Genomic DNA, 12,323 nt, shown 5'->3' with positions numbered 1-12,323 from the left:
TAATTAATTGGTCGTCAAATAACGCTAGAGGTCTCTGGAGACCACAAATTTCATGGCGTTTACACTTTAAAATCTCCCGTGACGACATTGATGTCTCATATCCTCGCTCACAATTTATGGATTTCTCATTTCGATGCCTTCATTAGCTCGGTGGGAACTGCTTCTATTTCTGTTATAACAAAATCTTGCTCAGAATCAGACAAGCTTGCATGCAACTAAACCATACTATAAGATGCTCTTTGAGACCGCACCCAAGATCTAGATTTTTCACAAAAATAGATGATTTTGTTTGCAATATTTCGAGAGACCAAATATTATCGTGGAGCGTCACAATCTAGAGAAGAAATGGCGATCAGCAATTATTGTTGGTATAACTAGAAGAAAAAGTATGAAGAAGAACCAGGAGAAAGTGACAGGAAAGTAGAAATCAAAGAAAAAGCGCAGGGAAGTTTGATACACTTTGCAAGGGTAGAGGAAATGTTGTTTGTGGCAGAGCTGGTAGAAGGAGGAGAAAAGAGAGGTACTTGGGGAACCACGGGATAGTCAGAAAGCGGTTGTTGACAAGGCAAAAGAGCATTCACTTATATTAAAAGGTACTCATGGTTTTGATTAACCTGAATGACTAAAATTGGTTCTAAAAAAATCATAAGTAGTCCCAGTTGTCAAATAACATTATAGAGAATTCCTCCCTTAATTTAAAACGTAAATAAAACGTTACTATTTCAATTCGGATTTCACGAAAATTCGGATTTCACAAAAATTCGGTAAAAATTCAAAATGTTTCGGTTGTAGATTCCAGACTGATCTCGACAATGACGTGTAAAATAATATAATAATAATTATATTAATAAAATAACCATAAAAATATGGTATATAGAGACCGCTGAGCGTTGCCTAATATTACTAGATTTATTAACAACAATTCATATGAAGATTATACCATGTGATTTGATTCGGAGATTGTCGTGATAAATTTAGATTTTGCTAATCATATATTTGGCTAAGGTTTATAGTTGAATCGCACTGAATTTTTCAAAAATAAAAGCACACAACTACGATGCAAATGACAAAAATTATCTACTTTTGATAAAATTTTTCGATTTTTGACATTATACAAAAGAGCCTTGACAACACCAGGGAGCATTGGTTACGCAGTAGAGGTTTAGTGCTCAAAGTCATATAACAACTTCTGGGGAATTAGATGAACCCGTTAGCGCTTGAAATAACACTGGCAACGAAACTTGATGATATCCTGTCCACATGGAAATGATATTGATACATATTATCGTTATGTATTTTTGAATCCACTGAATTTCCTGTCAATGCAGTTTTCCAGAAACTCATCATAAAAAAAGACAGTAAAAAAATTTGTTGGTCGTTACTTACTAGGACTCATCCGTATGCCAGGTTGGGGAGATGTCTTTAAAGTGATATTCGTTCTGCTCAGCTCAAGGTTGAAGCGTGGATGTTCTGTCCAACTTCCGTAACGCATTCGTTTATTTGCGAATCTTTATCATTAAAATGAATAATTCAATTGATTCCTATTGACCATTTCCGTAGAAACGACTGTCTTTTCAATACCAATTATACCGTCTTAACAGAAACTGATATATGATGATCCTGGTTCAAGGTTGCCTTGTTTTGGCACTGTATCTGCTGCACATTGCCAATAAGCTGGGTACGGGATCTGGCTATCGACAACACTCAATTTGAACTAAATAGGAACAACCTGTATCCTCTTATGTGTATCGCGAAGGCTGATAACATCCATTTCCACCATACCAATGTTCGAATCAAACATCTGTGGTTCTTGAAATTTCACCAAAACTAAGCGTTTTATGACATCAATATGACAGACGCTTAGATATTATTGGCAGCTTTAATATAGGAAGGAGTATGTAGGTCAAACGAAAACATTTCTACTAATCTTTATTCAAGGTATTCAATACCGAAACCATCAACGATGGTATGAAACATTGTGAGGAGTTTGGTTATTGCTAATATAATGAATCATGTATTTTTACTAATCGAAGCGATTGAATATTAACTAGTTATTTCATGATATAACTCAACAAATATATATCAAGAATTTTACTTTCTGTTTGGACGATTGGTGAGGTGAAGACATAGGAACATCGTTATTTAAAGGAAAAAGTTCGCCATTTTCGGTGGTTAAATTAGGTCTTGAATATATGTAAATAGTCTTCAGAAGTACTAGAAATGTATGTAAATCGCATAATTCCTTCAAAAATACATCAAACTAGGAATTTCTTGTATTATTCTTAGCCAATACAGCTTTTTCTATATGCCATTTCTCAAGAAAAAAAAGTCGTATTTTTAACTTTCTAACGCTGATAATTCTGAACATACATGGATTTCAAGACTCAAATTTCGACGGTGAGCTGTGAACACTATTACTGTTTATCAAAGCTAAAAAATTCTCGTCTCTGAGAAAAACATACGAATGGTCAAATGGATGGCGAAGCTGTCCATATAATACAGTTTAGAAACTATGAATATAGAATCTAGAAGTATGATGCGACGTTGTCTGAGGGGTTCTGGTTGCTAGACTATCTAGTAGAAAAGTATTTTACTGCTTCAGATGTAACATTGGTCGTCACATTATTGACGAAATGAAAGAATTGATGACAGTCTGTTCTATTTAAAAATATCATTGTCACACAAATACTCGACCGAAGTTGCCGAAAATATCTTTTTTTTTCAGCGTTTAATTGTTCAAACATTGTTAAGAGTAAAGAATGAAATTTATGAAATGCAGTGATACAAGTAAAGGATAGCTGATTATTCTGATTGACCAAGTTACTGACCCTCTTTGATCTCATAGTAATCAGATGTAATATAATAAATAGAACTGTACAATAGTGACAACATTCTCAATATTACTAATAAATAATAATTATTTTATTACTTCTTCACCGACTTTCATCTTGATAAGAGTATAATAGCACTATCAAAAATTACAATAATAACAGCGAAAGTTAAACAGTGGCTATTTTAACAAGACATCATCTTTATAACATCTTAAAAGGACGATGCTGAACTCATCAGTATCAATTTACAAGACTATCTTATCTTAGAAATCTCGATACATTAATCTTCTTATTATCTTATATGCAGATTAGACAAGAGGTCGCCACGGTGCCATTACAATGGACTTGTAACGTGTATTGTAAGAGTAACAACGGGATAATAAAAGACGAACTCGAGGTTATTGCTCACGTATTTTACTCTTCTCACGTTCGTCTTTTCTTATTTCCATAGAATGAATAGAGACGGCCATCTGGAAGAAAGCCTGTTACAATAATTTCTTCATCCAATTTAACTGTGCTGATACATTAACTTGAATATTTTGAAACAAATTTTGTAAACATCGGGACAAAATGGAGAACTGAACCGTAATTTTCTCCGTCGTTGAAAATATATCCATATTATATATTTTACAAATTGTTACAAGCAATAATGCAATGGCACAGTTGTTAATTTTTGTTCCATCTCGCATACACAGAAAAATAGGACGTTAACCACAAATTAATTTCTCACTAAAACTTCATTTTCAGAAGAAAAAAAATAATAATTGTGAGCCGAATTGTTTATGTTCTTTATTCATTCATAATAGCATCACTAATACATGGTCATGAAAATATTAATACTAAATTACTAATTCCAACAAATTCCATGCAAATTGTTACTTTAGCTGGCCAATTCTATGGCTATAATATCATCATACCGATCTGAATTAATAGAAGTATGTTTCACAGTCTGAAGAGTAAATTATGGAATCGTTATATTCGGCCAAGATTCTAAATTATCTCTGAAGAATATTACGATTTAGGACCACAAAAACAAAAAGGAATCTGTGCCTGACCTTTCGTTTCTTATATTTTTGAAGATTAAGGTTTATGTATTGGCAATTTATTAAAATGAAAAAAAAAACCAAATACTCTATCGTATCAAATAATGGTAATACACTCAATATATTACGATGAATACTGATTTCAAATACGTTAATATTACATGCTGAAAGAATTCTGATCTAAATTAGATGGAAATTACTGTCCAATATTACATAATTTAAATATTGACTTATGATTATTTCAAGCTAAGTTTAAGATGTAAATAATGTCTAGATCAATATTAGAGAATAGTAATGAAGGATCAAGTGAAGAATTTAAGGCCATATGTTGTATTATACCGTCTAATCTCTAATTCTCTACACACAGTTTGTGGTGGTTGGATGTTAACAATAGATACTTCAAGTCTCTATCAACATGTATTTCTTTTACTCAATATCATTTACAATACACAACTTGAATACTAACAATTAAGGTTAGGATATTGTTAGTGCAGGCAGGTGTCCTTTCTAAATGTTTTATTCAAACATCCACTCGTCAACTCAATGCTTGCTTCCTAACTTGATGGGTACCCACTTGAAATTTTCTAAAGACATCAAATTCAGCGTTGATTCCGAATAATAAACACTTGCACAACAATTACGATTCCATTTGTTCGCATGATTCACCTCGACTTTATATCATAGATCTGATTTGTTTTCAAAAGTACATCAGTTCGGTCTAATATCTATTAATATATTGAGCATTTTTTGATACAATATTTTTGTATGTAGATTTATATAAAAAAATTTCAAAAATAATGTTAAAATATAAATTAATTCCATTATAATTTTAACATCATTCAGAGGTTTTTGAATGCAAATTTGACATTTACAGTACGAAATTTACGATAAATTTAATTCCAAATCTGTTTGATACACGATTTTAAATATTCCATGAATTTTTCAATATTTAAGACCGATTTGTTCAAGTTTTAGAAAAAATATTCCATGATTAAAGCTAAAAAATTAGATTATTTTATTTTGAGTTTCTGCTGCATTAAATTTGTGTCTTTCATGGTTTCGATTTAAAGTTTGTTAGCAGCAAATATTGCCTCTTTGAAGCAACCGAAAACTAAATTTTAAATGTTGTTGATTTTGTTAAAGGATTATACAATGGTTGAATTACAAAAATATAAACACTTTGGTGTAAATCTGTTACTATCTCTTTGAGTAGCAAGATGAAAGAGCACAAACTATCCGTATTCTGAATAAATTTTAAAATTGTGCTAGTAATGTTGGCAATCACTTTCCTGTGCCTAGTAAAATATGCAAAACTCAATGAATGTACAACTTTACTTCAAATTATTATATATACAAGGATTCAAATAACATACACACGTTACTAGACATACAATTCCTTAAATGGCGAATCGACAATAAAGCAGCGTGGCATAGGGACTATATATCATACATAGTATAATCCGTCCAAATAATATTATTTATTTACCACAATGAACAGCTCGTTGAATGTAGGTCGGAATAATTGTACTATAGACCGATTATAATAGTGATGTATAGTAAGGAACATAAGATATTATAATTATATTTAAAAAAATAGTTTTCAAAATTAAAGACAAAGTACACGACGATAAAAAAATTAAAAGAACGAGACATAATAAAAGAAATAAAGAAAAGAAGAAGAAGAAATTGCATCATTTGTTTCACCTTTTTTATAGAATGTAAGATATGTCTTGCAAATTCATAAAAAATATTTTGTTTATATTTGTCAATTTGTAATTACTGAAAGTTATCTAATCATATTTTTTAAGAAAAATAAACTTGTTAAAACACATTGTGACGCATGTTTTAAAATTATTTCGTACTTTGATCTATAAAAAAACAAAAATTGAGACATAAAAATTTGTATATTTTATTTTATTCAATTCTGATGCATATCCCTTGAAAGAGAAATTATTTGTGTTTTGTGTTGGAATAAAATAATTTAAAACACGGTAAAAAAATTATATTTCATTGTTTTGACTTGTTATAGTAGGAACTGAATTAAGGTAAAATAAATTAATTCATTTAAAATCATATCAAAATTTAAAAAAAAAATAACTTACCTGGTAAATTCATACTTTCTTCAAATGAAAGTTTTTCTGTTTTTATTTCAGCAAACTGTGATAAAGTATCGTGTGATTGGTGATGCGAGGATGAATGTTTTGGATTAGTTGTTGATGATAAGCTGGTACCTATAGTTGATGACACGGTACTCGAATGTTTTGATGTAGATGAACTTTGTAAAGAACTTCTTCCAAGTTCCAGAGCGGAGTAAGACTGCATATTTGAAGTCCACTTTTCGTAATACTGAAATGTAAAAAGTAAAATTATTTATATAGCATTATGAAAATTACCTTAGAATATCGTGTAGTATTTTCACATGTATCAATTAGCTAACCTGTTTAAGTAAGAGTGAAATTGCGCTGTCGTTCATTCGGTTCTTACAAAAGCACGTCTGTCTCTGATAAAATACCGACTGAAATGATACCCACTAAGTTATATGAAGAACATTTCAAACCAAGTCTTAAATCCCGAAAATCTCTCTTAGAGTAGAATTAAATCTTGGATTGAATAAGGCTCTACTCGTATTAATCGTATCAAAGTTGATTGTGGTAAAAATGAACGATGTTAAGTGAGTTTTGTAGAGAAATCCACTGTTTACTTTTATCAGTATATTAATCAGTAATAGGAAGATTGAAGTGAAATTCTTTCTAAAGTCCAGTGATTATTGTCGATCTGTTCTAAAGCCGACTTCTACAAGATGTGTTATAATTTTATTATGGAAATAATGCCTGTTTCCTATACTAGTGTATAGAGCACTTCGACATTTCCTTTCCCATCAATATGCCGTCTCTCTTATCTTTGCTTTCTAAATTTGATCAAGAAGCAATTGAAGAATTTGAGGCAGTAGTTGTTCAGTAATAAGAGATGACATCGATTTGCTAAGGTTAATCAATCGGCTAATCAGCCATGAAATTTTGTAAATAGAGCAGAGATTAATCAAAAGACAGTTGAGTAACGGGATTTTCTTCTGATATAATAAACTTCAGTTCAAATTCTATCCACGTGACTGAATTTCCTATTTTATCTTCCATGGCATATTATCGAAATGAATCATATTGCATATGACTCCATATTTGACATGTGACCCAGAAGTCGTTCCCTTGAGAGGTAAAATTATCATACAAATAAGACTCTAGATGATAGAAGAAGTTATTAAGAAACGTTATGAGTCGTTATGAAATAGGAGCTGGCCATTTAGTGCAGCCTATTCTCACTATATCTTTATTGGATCGCTTCAGCCTAATTACTGAATGTCGATCACAAATTTTGATTGTGTTCCGTCTTGATAGAAAGTGACGAGAAATCAGAACGCTTGGTTTATAACAAACGATCTGTGAGGAATTCCCTAGACACTTCAATCTGTCGTCTTTCACCAACCAAGATTATACACAAAAGATTAATGCACAAACTTTTCCCATTTCTCACAAGTTTTTGTTTTATTTTCCTGCTAACTTAATTTTTGTCAATTTGGACTGAAATGTACATGTTGTGAACTGTCGATTTGGTTCCATATAACATGATATTGTCAAGTCAATGTAAATTTGGTATGAGGAAGAAGGGGGATTACCAGAAACATAAATCATTCCAACGATTTATCACTCTTCTAGCTCCGAATTCTCATTAAATGGCCATTCAATTGCTATTTAGATGAAAATTAGTCGCGTCTTCATACAAGTAAAGGAGGTTTCAGTGAGAATAATGGTGTTTCCTTTAAAGCCTCTCAAATGAACAATAACCATTTCTTTTATATTATCGGATGCACAAAAACAATGGAAAATCAGGAGCGATATTTAGTGGAAATATTATATTTGAACATGCTTTTTATTCCTGGAAGTCCTGGAAGTAACCTTAGTAGCATGAAACAGATTTTAAATTTGGCATTAAAGACCTCGGAAAATCACTAGACTCAAAACATAGAAAAACAAACTTTCAAGAACTCATTCATTTTATTAAGGAAATCCAAATTAATTCACGATGAATTTACAAGAGCAAGATGGCACGTATGATAGCATTTGATAATGAAAAAGACACTCAATATAATTATTGAGTAGCTGATTAAATTACTAGTGTTATGATAGGCTCCTTCATTCAAATAATCTCTATTAAATCAAGTCTGATTACAGAATGATAGTTTGTCTAACAAACTGTTAACAAAGTCAAAGAAACGAAGTTGTCTGTTAAGCCAAACATTGCAAAATAGATTAAGCTTCAATACATTCTGTATGCTCAAAGGTTACAAAAATATCATCAAAGAGATGGTTTCTGATTTTCCGATCAAAGCAAAGAGACAGGCCAAAAAGAGAATCGCTTATTTTGAACCAACTCGCCTAACGCAACATTCAATTTTATTAAATGAATTTCACCCTGAAACTATGCTAAATAATGAAATTTTTACTATTTACAGTGGTGACTAGTTGCCATGCCTTCCTCATCTAAGACGGTGGAGTCTAGAAGTTCTCAAGGCACCCAAACTCAAAGCGGATTACCTGTTGCTGCTGTTGTTCACTCTTATGAAATCAAGAAAACTAATTGCCCATTCAAATTGTGCTTAAATTACAAATTTCGGAAAAAATTTTCAATTTGATATAGAAAAATCGGTCTGGAAAATTTCGAAGGCATACTCATCACCAGATGTGATTCACAAACTGTGATTTTTCAGTAGGAAACAGGACAAGAGCAAACACAAGTGACCACCCTAGTAATATTAGCCTTAACCAGAAGAGAAAATCAAAACAAGATCGTGAAACTCATTTCATTGTCTCAAAACTCCCTTCGCAATAATTAATTATTCAAAAATTAACCAATATTATACTGGGTGATACTCTCCTATAATAGAACTGACATTGTGATAACACAATTTTGTGAGATAATTACCTCCCTTGAACTGACAACCAGTATCCAAATTTCTCGTCGTTTCGGGTTTCGAAGATGTTTTTATGTCCTTATTATGTGTATCACGGACCATTTGAGCTGTATATTTGAATTCCGATAGACGTTTGTAAATCCTTTACTTTTAGAAAATCTTGATGACTTCATTCTCACAGAAACATGTTGGTACTCAATCGGTGAGTTCTGGACAGGTTCTGTCTGTTCCAATTCTGGCCTCAATCAAACTCAAAATCCCCCCGACCCCCTATTCCTTTCTCTGCCCTACTGAATTCTGTCCACACATACTTCTTTTTCTGCACACGTGGATGCATTCTGAACCCTGTTCCAACTTGTTTTATTGAACTTACGGTTGATTCCAAGTGTCCCAAATGTGCATAACTCACCAATCGAACGCCCCTTTGTTTTGTCGTAATGGTGTGATCATGATTTGGTGCTAGAAACCCAGAAACATAGACGCCAACCCGAAGATGAGTTTGATTCGGACAAAAGTATTAAATATTCCAGTACACAAACCAAGGCTATACAACGTCCTTTGAAGCTAGAAACCACAAAAAAACAAATGTATCTGTTTATTCCGGGTATATTATTGTTGTTAAGGGTTCCCATGCTTCAATGTGTCATATTTTTTGCTATAAGTCATCTGTAAGGCACTTACTATCTTGGTTGGTTCATTGTTTCTTGCACTAGTCAGAAAGAGTTGACAGTTGAAAGTAACTGCAGCAGTAGCCAATTTTCTGAAGTACGAACTGTTGGTCACCGGACAGTTGCTAACCGGACAGTTGCTTACCGGAGACTTGCTCATTTTTTTAACTTCCCGAAGAGTCTGGAATCGCACAGAGCAAGTTGCTAACCGTACAGTTGCTAATCGGAGACTTGGTCATTTTATTTACTTCCTGAAGAGTCCTGAACCGTACAGTTAGGGTGGTTTTTGATTTTGGGGCTCCCATTTCATAGCTCCCTAATAACAGCTTGTTCTTGGCCTACTTCATTAGTATGCTTAGTCGTTACCTCGATAGATAGATGGTTACGGTACATGATAACCACGACAACGTTTGGTTAAAATTAGTATTGAACGTGAAACAATATAGATGATGTACACGTAATATTAGAAACACTCTACAATATCTAGACATCTATAATCCATGTATAAATATTTATTATGACATATTGTGATATTATCTTGATCGAATTGGATTCAATTCATTTGCTGTTGTCTTCAGTAAAATAGTACATCTCCAGTGCAACAGTTGGCGAAGGTGATTTATGTCATTATTGTCCCTACTGAATATGTAATTCTTTTTGTCTTGTTTTTCGGGGTTTTTTTTAAGACAGTTATTCCTAACCTTTATGCCAAAAAGTGTTTCGGAACGCAGGTATAGAAAACATTGGATAGCTATGAAGCTAATTCGACTCAATTTTGACTACCAGATGGGATATTTGCAAGAAAAGAGATGCACAAAATCGTTGACAAAACAATGCCAGTAATTTCCTAATGCTTATCAATATACTTTTGTGATTCTCAAAAACCTTGGCCTACAAACCAATGACAGTAAATCTTCCAAATTAATAAGGAACGTCTGCAATCATAATTAATTGTGACCCAAAAACGTCATGTGAGACCCTTTACCTTAGACCAAAGATCAAACCATAACATGTGGGTCAAAGGCATCAAGAAACGTATCCAGAACAATTTGGGTTTTATTACAGTTTTCAAATCTTAACCTGGTCTAGTCTCCAGTTCTGCAGAAATCACACCCAAAAGTTAATGTTTGTGCAAGAAAGAAAATTAGAAGGGTCTCATATATTTGCCATCATTAAGATTGAAAACTTTCTATGATAAACTGTCGTCTTTTAGTCATTTAAATATTTGTTAATCATGTATGAACAAAATAAAAATCGGGAATAACTAGAAAAATTCCAAATCATTTTTTTTGCTAAAATTCCAAAAATTCTTTTGAACGAAATAACCTCTGAATCGAAGAAATAGAATGATTTTATTTTCATAAAACGAAAGAAAAAAACTTACGGTGTTATGATTGAGCAGAGTTCCCAGGGAAAAGTATTTCAAAAATAGTACACCGGGAAGAACTACAAACCGTGTTACCTAATGATTCTTAAACACCTCTTGTGTCTATTGATACCATTGCTACATAATAATAAGATGTATTGACATAGTCAAGAACTCTTAGCTTTCTACAAGTCGTTAGTTTGGCAAACAGACACACCGTTAATTCTCACTAATACCAAAGTATACGATTTAGTTGTTGCTATCTTCTTTGTAACAGTTTAACATGCCAAGGTCTTGAAACACCCCCTCTTTTTGAAGAATTGTTTTGGTTTTTGTGTATCTAAGAGTGAAAGTTGATCAACTTGGAAGATCTTTGAGACCAAAATGTGAACTTTTAACCCCTTTAATGACCATTTCTGTATGCTATGTCTTTAGAAAGATTCAAGAAACATTTTTAGAATAGTTTTGATTTCACAGTTTGAAATCTGTATATAAATAAATGGTTCTATTTCCTGTTCAAAGTCACAATGATGAGCAATACTATGGAACTACGAGAAAATCTACAACAAAACTTTAAGTATGTGTTCATTTTCTCTATAAGCATTGCATTTTCCTCCCTTACAAGCTATTTTTTTCTGAAAGGTGATAACCTGTGAGCTTGCCTCAAAAATGCATAATTTCCCAGAAAATCTTTCTTTTTTTTTGATAGGTATTTCAATTTTTGTGTCCAACACTACAACATTTCGAAAAATGTTTTGTTCAATCACTACGTTTCCTATAAAAATTTGGTTTTTGATAGTTTTGGCTGCTTTTAAAAATTTCTTGGACCATTTTGAGTGTTTTCTTGACCACTAAAGTACACTGGAACAAGATTTGAAGTGTATGCTCTTTGAAGGAAACCGCAAACGAGTGCTAAACATGAAGAACTTGAAAAATGATACAAATGTGATGTTGAATTGATACATTCTCTTGAGTGGCCATTTGTCCGAGGTTATTGGCAATAGGCCATCTGGTGTGTCCTTAGTGGTCAAATCTCGACCCTGGTGAAAATCGTAAGTCTTAGGAATCCCACGAGAGCATCTCATTCTGTCATTATGTCACGCTTTAGTGATATGGATGTTTGTATTTGAGTTGGTAATGAACAAACAATAGGATAAATTTCGCTTCATTTTCTAATTCGACACATGTGTCTCATTGCTGAAGTAATATCGTTTTCATTAGTTTCAACTTGGGCATAATAAAGCATGGTGACCCTAGTATCAAGATAAAAGAATAACGGTATTAATTTCCATGGTAAGATTTATTTAATGAGCTATTAACAGCTTGATTAACTGTTAGGTATTACCGGGCTGGAATACTAACAACCGTTACAATAATATTATTGCACCAAGGAATGAATGAACTTAAAAAGTCGAAAAATATCAAAAATCAGAAGCGGAACTACCGATA

General features: G+C 32.5%; 1 protein-coding gene across 1 annotated transcript; it reads right to left on the bottom strand.

Moving 5' to 3' along the window:
• Nucleotides 1-5,725: 5,725 nt before the first annotated feature.
• LOTGIDRAFT_167796 (hypothetical protein) lies at nucleotides 5,726-9,668 on the bottom strand (the record flags this gene model as incomplete). Its single annotated transcript, XM_009065300.1, has 3 exons — nucleotides 5,726-5,742; nucleotides 5,977-6,220; nucleotides 9,522-9,668. 3 exons carry the CDS (start codon nucleotides 9,666-9,668, stop codon nucleotides 5,726-5,728), a joined length of 408 nt encoding a protein of 135 aa, XP_009063548.1.
• Nucleotides 9,669-12,323: the final 2,655 nt, after the last annotated feature.

The sequence above is a fragment of the Lottia gigantea genome, assembly GCF_000327385.1.
Source record: "Lottia gigantea unplaced genomic scaffold LOTGIsca_69, whole genome shotgun sequence".
Taxonomy (NCBI): Eukaryota; Metazoa; Mollusca; class Gastropoda; family Lottiidae; genus Lottia; species Lottia gigantea.
The sequence above is the reverse complement of the archived record's forward strand: the minus strand, read 5'-3'. Positions and strand labels throughout refer to the sequence as shown.